Source organism: Venustampulla echinocandica, assembly GCF_003357145.1.
Source record: "Venustampulla echinocandica strain BP 5553 chromosome Unknown scaffold_1, whole genome shotgun sequence".
Lineage (NCBI taxonomy): Eukaryota > Fungi > Ascomycota > Leotiomycetes > Helotiales > Pleuroascaceae > Venustampulla > Venustampulla echinocandica.
In genome coordinates, this window is record NW_022474206.1 from 3,314,529 (window position 1) to 3,331,194 (window position 16,666).

The 16,666-nt window shown below is 49.3% G+C and overlaps 5 protein-coding genes across 5 annotated transcripts; 3 read left to right on the plus strand and 2 right to left on the minus strand.

Moving 5' to 3' along the window:
- Positions 1 to 671: 671 nt before the first annotated feature.
- BP5553_03624 (Uncharacterized protein) lies at positions 672 to 2,141 on the plus strand (the record flags this gene model as incomplete). Its single annotated transcript, XM_032012247.1, has 1 exon — positions 672 to 2,141. The coding sequence occupies one exon, from the start codon at positions 672 to 674 to the stop codon at positions 2,139 to 2,141; it is 1,470 nt and encodes a 489-aa protein (XP_031871940.1).
- Positions 2,142 to 3,093: 952 nt separating this feature from the next.
- On the plus strand, positions 3,094 to 5,678 carry BP5553_03625 (uncharacterized protein; the record flags this gene model as incomplete). The annotated part of the gene is made up of 3 exons (XM_032012248.1): positions 3,094 to 3,199; positions 3,282 to 3,558; positions 3,614 to 5,678. The coding sequence occupies 3 exons, from the start codon at positions 3,094 to 3,096 to the stop codon at positions 5,676 to 5,678; spliced, it is 2,448 nt and encodes an 815-aa protein (XP_031871941.1).
- An 878-nt stretch (positions 5,679 to 6,556) lies between these two features.
- On the minus strand, positions 6,557 to 7,285 carry BP5553_03626 (60S ribosomal protein L17; the record flags this gene model as incomplete). The annotated part of the gene is made up of 3 exons (XM_032012249.1): positions 6,557 to 6,715; positions 6,786 to 6,973; positions 7,069 to 7,285. 3 exons carry the CDS (start codon positions 7,283 to 7,285, stop codon positions 6,557 to 6,559), a joined length of 564 nt encoding a protein of 187 aa, XP_031871942.1.
- Positions 7,286 to 8,900: 1,615 nt separating this feature from the next.
- BP5553_03627 (uncharacterized protein) lies at positions 8,901 to 13,597 on the plus strand (the record flags this gene model as incomplete). Its single annotated transcript, XM_032012250.1, has 5 exons — positions 8,901 to 9,008; positions 9,095 to 9,923; positions 9,975 to 10,404; positions 10,462 to 10,488; positions 10,537 to 13,597. The coding sequence occupies 5 exons, from the start codon at positions 8,901 to 8,903 to the stop codon at positions 13,595 to 13,597; spliced, it is 4,455 nt and encodes a 1,484-aa protein (XP_031871943.1).
- Positions 13,598 to 14,551: 954 nt separating this feature from the next.
- Positions 14,552 to 15,986, minus strand: BP5553_03628 (uncharacterized protein; the record flags this gene model as incomplete). Its single annotated transcript, XM_032012251.1, has 2 exons — positions 14,552 to 15,796; positions 15,849 to 15,986. The coding sequence occupies 2 exons, from the start codon at positions 15,984 to 15,986 to the stop codon at positions 14,552 to 14,554; spliced, it is 1,383 nt and encodes a 460-aa protein (XP_031871944.1).
- Positions 15,987 to 16,666: the final 680 nt, after the last annotated feature.

Below are 16,666 nucleotides of genomic sequence, written 5' to 3' on the forward strand. Positions count from 1 at the left end.
CCCCCCTCTCCCCCCCATGGAACGCCCTTCCGGCAGCGACCCCCGCGTGTCGTGGGTCGCAACCCAGTGCCCACTACTGCCCACCCACTTGTACCCACCGCAGCCAGGTCCACTCGACACACTAGGCGCTCGAAGGCTACGGCCACGCTCATAAAATTTTGCAGGCATTTTACTCACTTAAACCTCATACTTGCTCCCTTCCCCCCCGATCGCACGTCATGGACCTCCGCCGTCACCCACCGTTTATTATTCTCACTCACCGCGTGGTACCTGTACCTGTACCCGTACTTGTACCCGTCCCCGTTCCCGTCCCTCTGCCCCTACTTGCACCGGTACCTGTATATGCTCATGTTCATGTACCTGTACCATGATAACAGCCTGCTTGAAACCTAACCTACCTGCAAAAGTCGTCCTCGGGTCTGCTGTCGCTGTCGCCGTCTCTCTGTCCGTGTCTCGCTGCTCCCCTCTCGTCTTTGGCTATAACTATACTCGAGTACTCCACGCCGGAAAATATATGCGCGCCACCATCCCCTACCGGTCCCCCATCTAGTGCCCTGCTGAGATACTTAACTCTGTCTGTCCTTTACACACATACAAAAAGTCCTCCGTACCGCCCATGCCTCTTGTTCCGCTTTGGGCCCATCGATTCAATATAGCGGGCGACATCCAGTATGTTCTCGCCGCCTCGCCGTGAGAAGGCGCGAGAGGACCCTCCCCATCTCCCCGAGGGCGAATGTCGCTACATCTTGCTCCACCCGGAAGTCACGGGCACGCGGTGCGCCTGCGTGGGCTTTGCGTTGAACAGGGCGATACCCGGTAGCACCTGTGAATGTGGCCACCAAGCATGTTACCATAGCCCGGAGAAGGCAGCCGGCACCGTGGAAAGACACGAACTCGAGGTTTTGAGAGCGAGGGTTTGCTTGCTGGAGCAAGAGTTGGATCAAGAGCGGAATGGTGGAAGAGCCTCGCTAATAGACCGCCTGGGCCGCCTGGAAGAGCTCGTGGATAAGAACAGAGCAGAGACCGAGACCGAGTTCAAGACAGTATATCGTGGCATGGGTGGTTTATGGCAGAATGTCGGGATACTGACCAAGCGAATGCCATATCATGATGATCATATCGAGCGCTTGGCCGATGAAGTCCACAGGATTGATAGCCGCCTAATCGAGGTTGATGATGCGTCGATACGAGTGGAGGAGAGGGTCGACGTACTGGAGACTTCAGCCAGCTCTACTGACAAGGCCGTCGGCCGTCGAAGGAAAGCATCCACGCCCCCGTTTGATGAGATGTTGGACCCCGCGCCCAACGTAGCCGAAGGGGAAAACGAATCGGGATACCTGGACGATATTGACAACGGACTCGCTTCACACAACTTGACTGCTCATGAATCTTTATGTATCCAATCACTCAGGGAGCGGATTCCTTCCGTGGAGTCTGATTCCCCGTCCTGGACGGTGCATGTCTCGCTTCTCCCGACCTCCCGACAACCGTTCCCGTTCGAAAAGGATACGGCGGCTTATAAACGCTGCCTATCCCGTGGTCTTCATCAAATGATCGTCATCCCCGACTCGGACAGTACGTCGTTTAAGACAGCGGTCGATGAGGCCTTCTCTAATGTCCTCCGAGGCCGGGAATGGCAACCACTCGTCGCGAGGATATGTGATGCCAAGAATCTGCGTGGTCTCCCTATGCTCCGCCAACTTCCAGATCCACTCGACTGTGATTATGACTGGGAATTTCTCCAGAAGAACTGCGCTGTTGTGGATGACTCCGGGAAGATCCTCGATTTATACATCGTCATGTCGGAGGATACGCTAACTTGGGAGGAAATCCGGCATGTGGCGCCATTTAAGCCAGGACTGGAAGATTCTTGGGTACATGACCCCTTGCTCGACGGCCCTTGTGTTGAACCTGATGGATTAACCGCTGTGGCACTATCTCAGGATGCCATAGACAAACGACCCGCGGCAGGCGACATCGTCCCGACATGGTCACCCTCGTTGAAGCGCAGCGCTTCCGAAATATCGAGGACCCCTAGCTTTGGGTCCTCTGCGGATGGCGAGGTCGCCAGAGCTAAGATAAGACGACAATGCGCAAATGCTACCGTAGAAGTTGTGGGAAGGCGGGCGGAAGCCGTTTAATATCGTTACGAGACCTTTAGACTTGTTTAAGCAACCGGGGCTTCTCATACCACAGGCATCTCATTTTACAGGCGTACTTGGATCTGGCTTGGTGCAAGGAGACATAGACGGAGGACATGGTGTTTGGGATTTTGGGAATGGCGTTGGGCATCTATATCCAGATGTGTTACTTAACGAATATGACGTAATTAAGATCGAGAGGATTTTCTCTCATTCTCTTATAGGAAGCAATGAGTTTGTTGCGGAGCAAACATTGGAGAGCATTTCCCGGTTGTGTTTGCTCTCAGATCAGAAGACTTTGTCCATGAACAACTCCTCGGAGTTTATCACATATCACAACCAACTTGAACCAGCCAATGGTCTAGACTTCTAAGCTCTTCCACGTGATCTCCTTAGACCTCCCGCACATGGGACGTGCCGTCGGCGTTACCGGGTACTTACTTTTGAAAGTGCAAGTAGCAAACGGAAAGTAAATTATTTTAGGCATGCGGATTTCTCGAATAATGCAAAGGGTGACTTGGGGAAAAAGTATTTATCTCCCCCCCCAGTCTGTCTCGGCGTGCTGCAAGAACAACGTTAGACAAGCAAGGCTTCAGCCTGGTCGGCTGCCCCACGTTTAGCGGTGTTCCTAGCTCGTCACTCAATCCAGTTCGGACGAAAGTCAAAAAAGTTCGCCACCGTCAACACACCAACAAGAATGCACAACTCCAATTTGCTGTTCCTGTAATACAGCGTTTAGGAACTTGCTGATCCGGTTACTAGCGATCTATCGTTAGTCTGACGACTCTTCAACTCCAATCCCGCCGGATGTACTCAACGTGGGGTTAACGATCTGTGGACATCCCCTCCTGTTCCTCCTCCACTCGTCGATTCGCAACATCGTAGGTCCTAAGAGGGCAACACCCTTTCACACACCTTTCATACATCCCACACATGATATCTGAAAAGTGCCATGCCTTTCTTCACAAAACGAAAGAAGTCGAATGCGACAATGCCAGATACAGCACCCTCCAAGCGCCGAAAGACTAAAAGCACTCTCGCGATGACTCGCTCCCAAGGTTAGTACATACATTTCTACATGCCCTCATATGCGTTGCTATCGCGAAACCTGAAGTATGCAGCGTATTGACGGCTCCCTAGTGGTATCATGGCCTGCGCACCTGCTGCCCGTCGAAATCTTTACGCTGATCGTCGCGTTCCTCCCCCGTTCGAGCATCCAGAATATGCGCCTGGTCAATAAGGAGTTTGAGGAGAAGGTTTCTGAGTATCTCTTCAAGGCGGTGGTTGTGCCCTTCAGTCCAGAGCTGTATGGCATTGCCACCAACCCATCCCTCGGAGGAGATTCGGAAGCCACAGATTGCAAGCCACCTCCAGGCTCTGTCATGCTGCAGGATAAGGGTATGAGGGTATTTGAAGGGTGCGTATAATAATAACCTTGCTTCGCATTGACGGATACTGACGGATTCTTATAGATTTGGTACACGAATCCGCAAATTCGCAATGAGCTTCGAGTTCGACGAGCACAATTTAGCTTATCCACCGATTAAGAGCGACCAGGAGGCAATTACCTCGTTCTGGGGCATCTACCGCTGGCCTTATAAGAGATACAACCGATACGCTCAGTTGGAGGGCTTGGAGCAGACTGCTGATGAGACGCGGACCATGGCGAAGGCTTTCAGATTCATCAAATGCGCAAAGGAGCTGGGTCTTTCCATCGATGGAGGCTTGGGATGGCTCGCCGGTCCGGATACAAATCAGAAGGTCGTTGCGCGCGGTGAGAAACTTGCTGTGTTTGGGCAGAATCAGTTCGTTCCGGAGCCTAAACCAATTCATGTGAAAGCTGGAAAATCTTCAAAGTCATCATCTGCCTCTCGGGGTCGCGATAGTACATACCTGAACTATGAGCGCATGTTGACAGAAGCTGGATATAGCGGAGAGAGCCTTGAGTCTTCTATTCGTATGATGATCGAGACAGAAGAGTCGATCGACTTGGCTACTCTTTTCACAACTCCTTACGAAGATCTCGCAAACAGCCTGCCTCCGCGTAGCCTCCGCCTTAGTAGGACTTTTGCGAGGAGCATTGAGGATGGTACTCTTGACTTGTCTGCTATGGGAGTAGTCGATCCCGACCCCTTGGCACTAGTCGTCCCGGATGTCGTCAATATTCGACCACAGACTGTGCCAATGGAAACCTGGGTGCGAGCAGTTTATCGAACAAAAGATGACAAGGAGAAGCAGGAAAACCACTCTCTAAAGCCCAATGATCTTACAACCGGACAGAAGGAGATGTTGCTCGAGATAGAGTGGGCTCAAGCCGCTTTTATGCAGTCATATGTGATCGCGGTCATCGATAACCCTTTTACGTTCAAGGACATTACGACGCTTACTATCGCCCGCCTTCCATATCGGCATCTGCCTGTCCTTCGACGCGGTGACTTCTGGGATAGCCTGGCACAGCTCAAGTCACTCTCGTTGGCGATTATTCCTGATTGGCGTGAGGTTGTTAAGCTTCCGACGAGTTGGGTTCAGGATCACAAGCTTTCCCCTACACAATCGGTGCATGGTGTTTATCAGCTTTTGCAGGAACATATCGCCCACCGAAAGAATATCACAAGTCTCCATTTCGAATGGCTTTGTGGTGGGGAATATGCACCTGGCATGTTCTCGCGCAATCAGCATATCTTGCCAGCACCCTTGGTTCCTACGGCTATGGACATGGTCAACCGAAGCCATTCGCCACAGGTCTTGAGGCTTCCTTTTGTGAAGCACCTGTCCTTGAAAAACTGCTGGATTAGCCCCCATATCATGAGCAGCTTCTGCTTTTCCCTGAAAGGATTCCGCGCAGAGAGTATCAGCTTCGATTCCGTCTCCTTGACCGCACCTATCCCTCTAAATGAACAGCCCGCCCCAATCAATGCCGGTGCACACATTGTATTAGGCCCAAACCCCGCCGCGAACCTTGCTTTGGGAGTTGCCCAGCATCTCGCAGCCGGCAACCAGATAGTACCGGTCGCCGGTGCTCCAGCGCATCCTCACCCTCCCCATGGTCCACCAGGTGATGACTTGAGTTGGCTTCAACCACGCCAGGGCTCCTGGTCTCATCTCATCGACCTCATCTCACCGGGTATCACCCTTGCAGACCACCGTTACTCCTTCGACATCGGCCCGGAACCACCTATTCCACCACCCACCAAACTCACCAAGCTAGAATTCAAGTCCTGCGGCTACGTCCGGCTTCCTCTTGGCTTCGACCAGACAGCACTTGGTGTTCCAGAGGCTCAGGGTCACGTAACGGGCCCGGCTGCTCAGCGATACGGCGAGATTGACCCTTACATGATGAAGACAAACGATGCTGCCCTCGGCATTATCATGAATTATATGTCGCCAAAGGAGGAGGCCACGCTTGAGAATGCCTGGAATATGAGTGTGTTCTGGGGCCCGTCTCGTGCTCGATTGGCCGAGGAATCAAGACTTGATGGTGTTGTTAGTCCGGGTGATGGCAGATTTGATGGGGTTATTGAAGGTTTTCAGGATTGAGAATTGCGTGTTGCTAACGAGTTTGAGGGTTGAGGTGTTGCTACATACAGCCTGAGGTGAATTGCGATGTTATTACGACCTGAGAGTTGCGGTATTGCTACAGCCCGAAGGATTTACGACTTTACTACAACCTGAGAATCTCGATGTTACTACAAATTGGGAATTACGACACGGAACGATATTCAATTCTCACTACGCCCCGGAGGATTTCCTAAAAGTTGACAGCCCAAGTCTCACATAATCCTTTGTCTGTTTTGTTATATTATGTACACAAAATGCGTCTGGTTTCTTAAGCATGGCGAAAAGGTTTGAGCATTTGACTTGCTATGAAGAAATGAAGCTAGAGGGAAGACGACAATGTATTCTACTCGCATGGAGTAAGGGGATGTTTTCCTGCCGTTATGTATTTTTACCCTTAGGGGAATCTGGCAGATGCGAGCAGAAATTAAATTGCTATTATGATAGATGATGTGTGATGTGTGATGCTTGGTTATGATGTGATATGCTGTATTTGATCTGCTGAGGAGACAAGTAATTGTTCAGTGTGAAGTACCTACGCCGTTGGTGGCGATTACGGACAAGATCATCTCGTCTTATAAGGTACCTTATGCTTCCAACTTTGGAGTATGAAACCAATCCGGCATCTTCAACTCAGGTTTTTACCACAGAGCAAGGAATATCTCGTACGAATATCTCAAGTCACAGTAACCATGCAAATCACAGTAGCCGGCCCAAATCATTCATGAATTGTTCTTTTCCATCATGATCAGCAAAGCTAACTGAAGTACAAGCCTGGCCTCATAAAAGCCCCTCTTCAATGATTGCCATCACAATGCCATATGGAACCCTTGCACGCCCAAATCAGAAAATTCCCCAATCTAAGCAGCAGTGATCGCACGACGATTGCGAGCACCACGTTGTCTCGAGCTCAAGTGCGCAACCTCCCGATCAGCAACCGCCTCTGACTTCTGAACAACCTCCTCGCCCTCGGTCAGGATCAATTCGATGTGGCATGGGTTGGACATGTATGGGTTGATCTAGAAAATAATAGATTAGTGAGGGTTTCTTTCAAGTGTATGGCTCTGAAATCCTGAGAGGGGTCCTTACACGACCGTGAGCACGGTATGTCCTGCGGCGTTGCTTGGGGGCTTGGTTGACCTGAATGTGCTTGACGATCAGGTTTCCGGTATCGAGGCCCTTGGTATCGGCATTTGCCTCTGCATTCTTGAGGAGACCGAGTAAGAACTCGGCAGACTTAACAGGCCATCGTGCGCGAGTGACGCCGAATTGCTTGCCTACACAGATAGAATATCCCATTAGCCCCAGTTCCAAAACATATCTATCCCCATCTCAACCACCACCCTCAGTTCTGGAGTTCTCGATCTCGTACCCTGTGCTGCGCGTCCAGTTCCGCCTGCGTATCTTCTGAAAGGCACGGCTTCCTTGTGCTCCTTGACGTGCTCGAGGAAGCTGATGGCGCGCTGGAGCTTCCATCCGGAGATTGCGCTCGCGGTCTCAAAGGTGTTCTTGAATGAGCAGCGTAGATATGCTCCGCGGGCCTTTGCAGACCTCGCGCTGGAGACTTCGGTGGCGGCGTATCTAACCATGGTGCCGATTGATTTTTGTCGAATTAGTTTTTCGAAGATCGAATTTTGGCAACGAACGAAAACTGATAGTTTGCGTGCGTGAGTTTTTCGCTTAGTGGGGTCACATGACCGGCGGCTTCTTTTCCCCCGCGAGCCCAGCACACTCCGCACTACTACGGAGTAGGTAATTCGCCTCAGCAACTCAACCTATTGTCATTTCTTCACTTGCTATCTTCAAACACGCCTGCCATCTTCTACATGCGCTACACGCCATCCAATATGGCGCATTCTTGGGCGAATTTGTTGCAAAACTCTTTTCGCCATGATGATATGGCTCAACGGCCATTACCTACCTATATCTCCCTCTTTCCTATACAATCTAGATAGTCGGCGTACTGCACTAAGACACTCCTCTCCCACATCTCGAAGCGTCCCCTCGCAGCCCAAAACCTCAACTATCAAGCGCCGACCGTTCTAAAGGTCGCAATGTCCATATATTCAACGGAAGCGATCGAAGCACAATAATCGGCGGCCTTGTTCTTACGGACCATAACGATGATACGAATTTTATTACGAATGCCAACTTTTAAGCTCGTTGGCCTTTAGGCTGCCTCCCGCTCTCACTCCCACACCTGCCTGATCAGTGGTTGGTTTTTTAGAATTCGGAAAGACGATACTCCGTTAACCGAATATCTGGCCGATCGCAAAGTGAAAGCTATTGCTAGATCTCTACTAAGCCTTTATCCACCCACCGTATCCTCTATGTCTCACCTAGATTGAGACATTTAAGTCGCCTGAATATCTGACCGAAATTGAGATATTCAAGTCGCATGAATATCTCAGTTTGGGCTGCAGGGCATAAGTGCCTGGTTCTAGGAATAGTCTCACTTTGCGACCGGCTAGATATTTGAATAATAATTATAGTGCTGTACGCCGACTATCTAGATTGTATAGCAAAAAGTATAGGAGCGCTATATCGGATTTATATCTGGGTAAGTGTTGTTGAGCCTTATAATACTGGCGAAAATGGGTTTGCACTAAATTCACCCAAGAATGCGCCATACCCAAACCCTGCCTCAGCTCGAACGACAATGAGCATGAGAAATAGGAGGAAGATGACGATGATGCGTAGTGCGGTGGGCCCCCGATGGTTTAGATAGGCTTAGATTGATTTTGCGGCGAGGTTTCTGCTGGGGAGGTGCGACGACGCTCCTCGATGGAGTCTGCTTGTGATGAAGTTTTGCGCTGGAGAGTTGCAGCTAAATCCTAAGCCTTTATTCTCTCAGTTCAGGAGGTTTCGTCATTCGAGATACTCTAGAGCGCAGAAACTAAATTGACAGAATATTGAGGACATGAACACAGTTGCAAGTGAGCTTTGAGGCGGGGCTAGCGAGTTATTCCTTTCGTAAACAAACGACCGAGTGCAAGTCCCTGCATCGGGGAATCTTCGGCATGAGGGTCCCCACCATCTGCCACAACCCGTTTTGACTGGCGGTGAACTTAACACTTGCAACCTTCCTTTTTGGCTCGCCAGTCACTCTGCATTCTCATCTTAGGTCTGCAAGGCAACGTAATAATGATAAAGATGTGAATATCCTGAGGAAGGTCTTTTTCCAATTGCATTTCAGTATTGCCAATGGCCCAATTCAGAGTCCAAGGGCTTCACCCGTCCTGGTATGATGGCCATCTGGTACCCTACACAAAATCTGAGGCTATTCCCGAGGCTGGTTGCTCTCGTATTTGGGTATGATCCTACCTTTGTCCTTCGTCTTATAATTATAATTATTAAGGCCGTTGTAGAACTAGAATCAGTGACTTACTTCATATTAGGATCCCGTTAACGCCCGGTTTGAGCGATGCATTCTTCCATTTATCTCCGCTATTCCAGCGGTAATAGCAGTATGCATCGTGTTTGGTTTTGTGGTCCAATTGATACCACGCCGCGTTATAATACCAAGGTGGCTCAGAACATTCGTCGAAGAAATACCGGAGAAAGATGACGAACTTCTCCCCAAGCAGAGGCGTCGATTCACGCTTCCTTCAATGACGCTACTTTATCTATCACTCGTTGGTTTCCTGCTGCAAATGGCCACAGTCTTCTATCCCAAATTCCGCCTGGACATGGTGTATCCTGCGGCATCATGGGCAGTATCTTCTATCATCATTGCCATCCTTCGGCCAACGACGGCGCCAAAATCTTTACTAGTTCTATATATCAGCATTCTCGTTTCCCAGCTCGTTGTCCTGCTGCACAACCTTTGGGATATTACTCGGAACGAAGCTTTGGAACTTGTAGCTATTTTCTTAGCATGGGCAGCAATTATTGCCATTCTACAAATGCCGTTGCGAGACCCAAGTCTATCCAATGATACAATAAGTCCAGCATTTGGGCCCCCTACAAGCCATCTTCGCAGCCCGGAAGATAATCTAACATTATGGCAATTCATGACCGTTTCCTGGATGGCGCCACTCATTTCCTTGGGGACTTCCAGGCAGCTCAATGATGAAGATGTTTGGCTACTAGGTTATCAGTTTCAGCATAAAACGCTACATGAGAAGTTTAGAGAATTGCGAGGCTCGGTTCTGAAGCGATTATTGGAGGCTAATGGGCTCGATCTGTTTATTGTTTCTATCCTCGGTATTATAGAGCAATTTGCAAGTATGCATTCCTATACCCTTTCCGTAGGCTTGTGGCCCTAACAAGTACCAGACTTTTCGGCCCCAGTACTCCTACAAAAGATTCTCCAAAGTATGGAGGATCATAGAGCACCGAGGCGTGCCGCTCTAACTTATGCTCTGCTGTCTCTTGTTGTACGATTGATTGCCTGTCAATCATCAGTTTTAAGTCTCTGGTACGGACGACGTGCGTATGAACGGTCTCGTGGAGAACTGGTTACGATGCTCTATGAGAAGACACTGTCAAGGAAGATGGTCTCTGTGAGTAGTAAACCCGTTGAGCAGACCAACTCGAATACAGCCACAAACGGCGAGTCGGAGGTTTCAGATCGTTCGAGATTCAGAAAAGCGCTCGATTATGTCAAGAAGCCATTCTCTTCTCATAAAAGCATACCTGAAGTAGCGGAAACTCCAGAGAAGTCGCCTGAGCTTGCGTCAATGGGGAAGATTATGAACCTCATGCGGTGAGCCACTAACCACTTTCATTGGCGATTATTCACTAATGTGATCTCGATACGAAGGTTTGATGCGTACGAAGTGGCCCAACGGTAAGTGACCAGAGTCCCGGCATAGGTTCCCGCTGACTTTTATTGTAGATTCTGGGAATTCTCGTCCCTTGTATCACAACCTCTAGGCTTGGTCCTTTCAGTTGTTCTCATCTGGAGACTCATAGGCTGGCCTTGCTTGATTGGAATTGTGACGGTATTAGTAGCCCAGTTCATGAATGCATTTATTGCACGTATCTTACTCGGCTGGGAAAGAAAACGGAGGGTGGCGACTGATGTTAAACTCCATAAAATCGGACAACTTGTTGAGGCCATCCGCCATCTGCGTTACTACGGCTGGCAAGATGTCTGGCTAGCTCGAATTATGGAAGCAAGACAAGCAGAACTGACGCTGAGAATTATCACTAGCTTATGGAGCATCCTCATCAGCTTCACTAATACTTTTGCTAGCGGCATGTTTCCTGTGGTTGCGTTCTATGCATACACTGCGCTAGCAGGCCAGCCCCTACGAGTTGACATTGCATTTCCGGCCTTGCAATTGTTTACCATGCTGGAATTAAGTCTTCGCGAACTGCCCAACCTTATCACAGTCTTGCTGAATGCTAAGGTTTCAATGGGACGGATCGAGGAGTTTATGAACGAGCCGGATAAAGCGGTTGCCGAGATAGCAGAAGGGTCCAAAATGGAACTAGAAATGAAAGATGCCTCATTTGCTTGGCCTGGAAGTACTGACCCCGTCCTTCGAAACGTTACTCTTACGTTTGCGCCTGGATTAACCGTCATTTATGGTGAAGTTGGTTCAGGAAAAACAGCTCTGTTCCAGGCACTCCTCGGTGAACTGGATCAGCTGGGTGGCGAATATGATCGATCAAATGACATCGTTGGATACTGTGCACAGACTCCATGGCTGCAGTCAATGAGTATCAGAGAGAATATTCTCTTCTCTTTGCCATATGATGAGGCTCGGTACAAGCAGGTAATGGAGGCTTGTGCCCTGATCCCTGATATGGCTAATTTCAAGCACGGCGATCTCTCTCTGGTGGGAGAGAATGGGGTTGGCCTCTCCGGCGGGCAAAAAGCTCGGGTATCTCTAGCAAGAGCTGTCTATTCAAGAGCTAATATATTACTTCTCGATGATCCGCTGTCGGCATTGGACCATCAGACTGCGGAACTCATTGTGCGGAAATGCATTTCTGGGCCATTGCTGGAGAATCGGACCACGATACTTATTACACATCGTACGGAGCTATGTCTACATTTAGCAGACCAGGTAGTCCAAATATCTGACGGTCAGGCACATGTTGTCGACCCAGACTCTATTACCTCCGAGGAACTACACAGAGTTCACTCGTCCGATTCCGTTCATGATGATGCCATTGGTAACGAAGAACAACAACTAGCCGCTATCCCCGACAAGTTTATGGAAGATGAGCATCGAGCACATGGCGGCGTCAAAGCCTCAATCTACTGGGAGTATGTCAAAGCCGGGAAGCTAAAATGGTGGTTCATGCTGGTTTGTGTTCTGGTCTTATACCGCACTGTCGATGTCGCCCAGACTTGGTTCCTTAAACAATGGGGCGAGGCATATAGCGAGTCAACAGAGAGGACATCGTCTGGCCTCTTTGGAAACCTGCCTTCTCCGGAAACGGATATTAAGCCCTGGCTCGTTGGGTTCTTCCTTATCGCCACTGCTCAATCAATTTCCTTTTTGATATCGCAGAGCTTCATGTTGGTGATAATATACAAGGCTGGAAAGAATATGTTCGAAAGAGTTATGACACGCGTTACCCACGCCACGTTCCGATTCTACGATGTCACTCCTGTTGGTCGCCTGATGAACCGTCTGACATCCGATATTAATACCATCGATGGCAACATAAGCAATCAATTTCAGAATGTGGCGATGTTATCAATTGCCTGGATCTCATCTGTTGTTGTCATCGGCTCTGTTACACCCCTATTCTTGGTTTTCGCTATTGGTCTTACTGTGGCATTTGTAGTCATATTTTTGCAATTCCTCCCATCGTCACAGAGCCTCCGCCGCTTAGAAATGGTATCCTTGAGCCCGTTGATCTCGAACTTTGGAGAGCTTGCCACTGGTCTGACGAGCATTCGAGCTTTCAAAGTCTCACATCTTTTTCAAGCCCGGGTGATAGCTGTCACAGACAACTTTCAAAAGATGGATCATTTCTACTGGAGTCTTCAGGCCTGGCTAATGTACCGCTTTGACAGCCTTTCAGCCTGCTCAATGTTTCTTTTAACTGCACTAGCGCTCTATACAGGTGTCTCGCCCGGCCTCACAGCTTTCGTTCTTACTGCCGCTGCAAAATTCGTTACCTCGACTCATTCCCTGTGCAAACAATATGGACAGCTCCAGATGGACTTTGTTTCGGTAGAAAGGGTAGTAGAGTTATTGCATTTGGATCAGGAGCCGCCTGGGGACGTTCAGCCACCAGCATATTGGCCATCACTAGACGGTGACATTATCTTTGAAAACGCGACAATCCAATACGCACCGCACCTTGATCCGGCCCTATCTGATATCTCCCTTACGATCAAAGGAGGCAGCACAACTGCACTCATTGGGCGCACCGGATCCGGCAAAAGCACATTAGCTCTCTCACTACTTGCCACAAACCTTCCTAAAACAGGACGGATACTAATTGACAATATTGATATATCTACTGTTAACACCCAAGCCCTACGCAAACGTGTAACATTCCTCGCCCAAGAGCCAGTACTCTTCCCAGGCTCAATGCGCGCAAACCTGGACCCCCTTGACGAGTACACCGACTTTGAATGCGAAACCGTGCTCCAAAAAATAGCATCAAGGCATCAATGGACGTTGGCTATGCACATCGACACCGGGGGCCGCAATTTGAGTCAGGGCCAAAGACAGCTAGTCGGGCTGGCTCGAGCGCTCCTCAGGAGAAGCCCGATTATTATTATGGATGAGGCTACAGCGAGTGTGGATATGGAGACTGCGATGCGGATTCAAGAAATTTTAAGGGAAGAGATGAGGGAGAGTACGGTGATTACTATTGCGCATCGAGTGGAGGCTGTTAAGAATGCAGATGGGTGTGTGGTTCTTGACAAGGGGAGACTTGTGGAGTTTGGAGAGCCGGGTGGTTTGATGGAGCGTATGGAGTAGGTTGAAATATCTCTCCAAAGGCACAAATGCGTCGATTAAAAAAGAGGGGGATATGTGGGGAGAACAAGAGAAGAATACATATTATTCCATGAAAACCGTAACCAGACGTCGTCTCAGCTTTATTGTAGATAGGTATCGTACAGTGCACACAAATATTTAGATTGCCAGCCTATAAATCCAAACATACCATCTGTAGCCAACCCACCAGACGTAAACATACCCCCATCTCGCAGCCTAATTCCAATTTTCGCCTCACGAAGCCCTTAATAGAAAAATCTTATAACCGGTTTCAACCACAGCCTTCGTCGATTGCTAATTCCCCATATCGTAATCTACTGGCCACGATTGGCAGGGCAATGAGTATTATAGGAAGTAAGGAAAAGAACCCCAAGGTAGTCATGGAGTTCTATGTCGCGATGAACTTTGCATACTTTTAGAAAGAAATTAAACCGACCGAGCAGACATGACGTTTTCAAATTGAGACCGACAAATGAATGTGTTTGGAATAGCTAGTGGACACAACAAATAAGGACTTTCTGGGATTAAATAGCACCTTGATATCCTCAATTCGAGAGAGAATACCCCTCTTTTCATATTAAAGGCTAGTTATTTGACACACTCTATCAACAGTATATACATATACACCAGGCACTCACTGGTCATTCCATCTATTTTCCATACACGTATCTATCCCATGAAAACACGTATTTCATAAAGCTCTAAGATCTCATCCCTATCCAGAAACATGGGCCTCCAAACCAACCAGGGGTATCCCGATCCACACCTGCCATGCTGCCTGCCTGCCTGCCAAAAAACCGTACATCCAAACTCCATGCTAATGGTAAATCCCTGTAATTAACTCCAACAAATGCCAAAAATATCCCGGTCTCCGAATCCAATGCAATACGATCAACGCAATTTGTACATATCCAAAACCAAACTGTGGTGGTGCAATTATTTCCCAGCGATCATATTCCCCAAATATCCAGCCTCGCTCAATAACTCTTCAAACGCGCTCACCTGCGCAATATCAGGCCCCGCGTGCATGGGAAAGGCCGCTGGCCCACCAAAAGTCGTTCGGCTCGCAGGCGAGCGAAGCGCTTCGTTTTGAGGTGTTTCCTTGGTAACAGGGAAGCCATCCTCTGGCAAGCTATAACCTGTAAACTCTCGACCGTCTGCCTCGTCCGAAGCTGGGCTAGATGTGAATTCATCACCACTTCCAAGATCTGCCACTAGGCCACCCTCGTCGTAATTTAACTCTGATATCGATCGCATCTCGGTGAAATCAAAGTGACTATTTGTGGGGGAACTTGTTGCTGTAGAGATAGTGGATATGGAGAAGTGGGATCTTGGTAGTTCGGCAGCCGACATGACGGCTCGGAGACGGAGGGGTAGAGGCATGAGCTTTTCATCCGGGATCTCTGGGAGCGGCTTGGATGTGCTAGTTGCGGGACGTGTTCTTAGGGCTGACGGGCGCCCGCACGAGGGTGGTGGTGGTGACAATTGTGTGGGCAGGCTTCGCTCATCGACCGAGGTCCGATTGAACGGGCTGGCGAAATTATCGTCATCTTCGGCCTCCTCAGCGATCTCATCTGGAATGAGGAGCGTAGAGATGTTCAAATTGTTGCTGTCGCGGGGCAGCTGCTGCCGTAGTGGAGAAGGCTCCCTGGACTGAGGTCGGCCGAGGGAAGGAGGGGAGGCTTCGCGCATGTGAAGCGATGTTTTGGATCGCTGGGCGTCTTCCGATCGGGGAAGGATAAACCCGTTCTGGAAACTGTTACTCCGCTCCCCGATCTTGCTTGCGGAGGATGATCGGCCACGTTTGCTATTGTCGTATACCGAGGTCATAGGAGGTGATCGAAGGCCAAAAAATGCCCTGGGTGACCACGATGATTTGTCTGATTTGGGCGAAATGGAACGAGCAGATCGTTTCATTGTGGGCAACGACGGCGATGTATTCAATCGTAGCTGAGTGACGGGTGGTCGTGGGGAGGGTCGTGGAGTCATAAATTTATCGGCGGGATTCATAGTCATGACGTCGCCGTTCGCCATTGAACTCATCGAAGCACTGCGACAGCGGAGAGGCTTTCTTTCGATTGGGATATAGACAGAGTTGACTGGTTGACCTGGAAGGTAGGGGCAAGATGTTGTGAATGGAATGGTGGGATCGTGGTGCTCAGTGCCATCGTCCAGCTCGTACTATATAAACATCAGTCCAACATTCTTATTTTTAAATTGCACATGCAGGTACATAGTAGTAATATGTCGAGCCCATCTTCAAACCACCCGTTCGTTTGGGACAATTAACGCCGCCCCCATCACAGGTCACGTCTGTAAATGCGTAACATCCCCGCCATTGGCCGCGACCGCGCCTTGCGTCTCGTTCCATCGGGTAATGTTTCGAGAAGTTGTCCCATGAGCCAATCAGATGGACGGAGCGTGTTGATGGCAATGTTTGGCTGTCATCCAGTCAGCGTGATGAAACAAGGTCTTTAATAAGACGCGAATCTAGCGATATGCAAGGATCGGCTCCTTAATTAACGAACGTGGCAGATAAAAATAACAGCGCCTTGTCTCGCCCCAAGCAAATTATTTCGGGCAGAAGGGCGACAGTGGACTCGATCATAAGTGTCTTGATATCGCAAAGAATTTCTGGCAAAAGGCTGCGCCCGAGACAAACACTTGTTCGATCGGAATTATCTTGAAACTGCGCGGAGTGGGAACATGCCAAACTATCGCTGAATTTACCCAAGATTACCAACATAACTCCGACACTGCCAGAGTGGAACTACTATGGATGTAGGTGTCAATAACTTCATTGACGGTTGGTAAATGCGCAGGCACCTTCTCTCGAACAGTCCGTCAGTGGAGTAAATTCTCGCGTTTCTGTTATACCAGTACACGCACTCACTGGCCCTGTGCTGTAATAAAATAGCCCGTCTTGATATTTGGACCCCGGCAGCAAGCATGAGGATGGAGCCATCCTGACTCTATGCTCAGCCAACACCCAAGGCAGTTCAGCCAATCCGTAGGATTTTAGTGTCATCTTGACGCCCGTGACAGAAACTT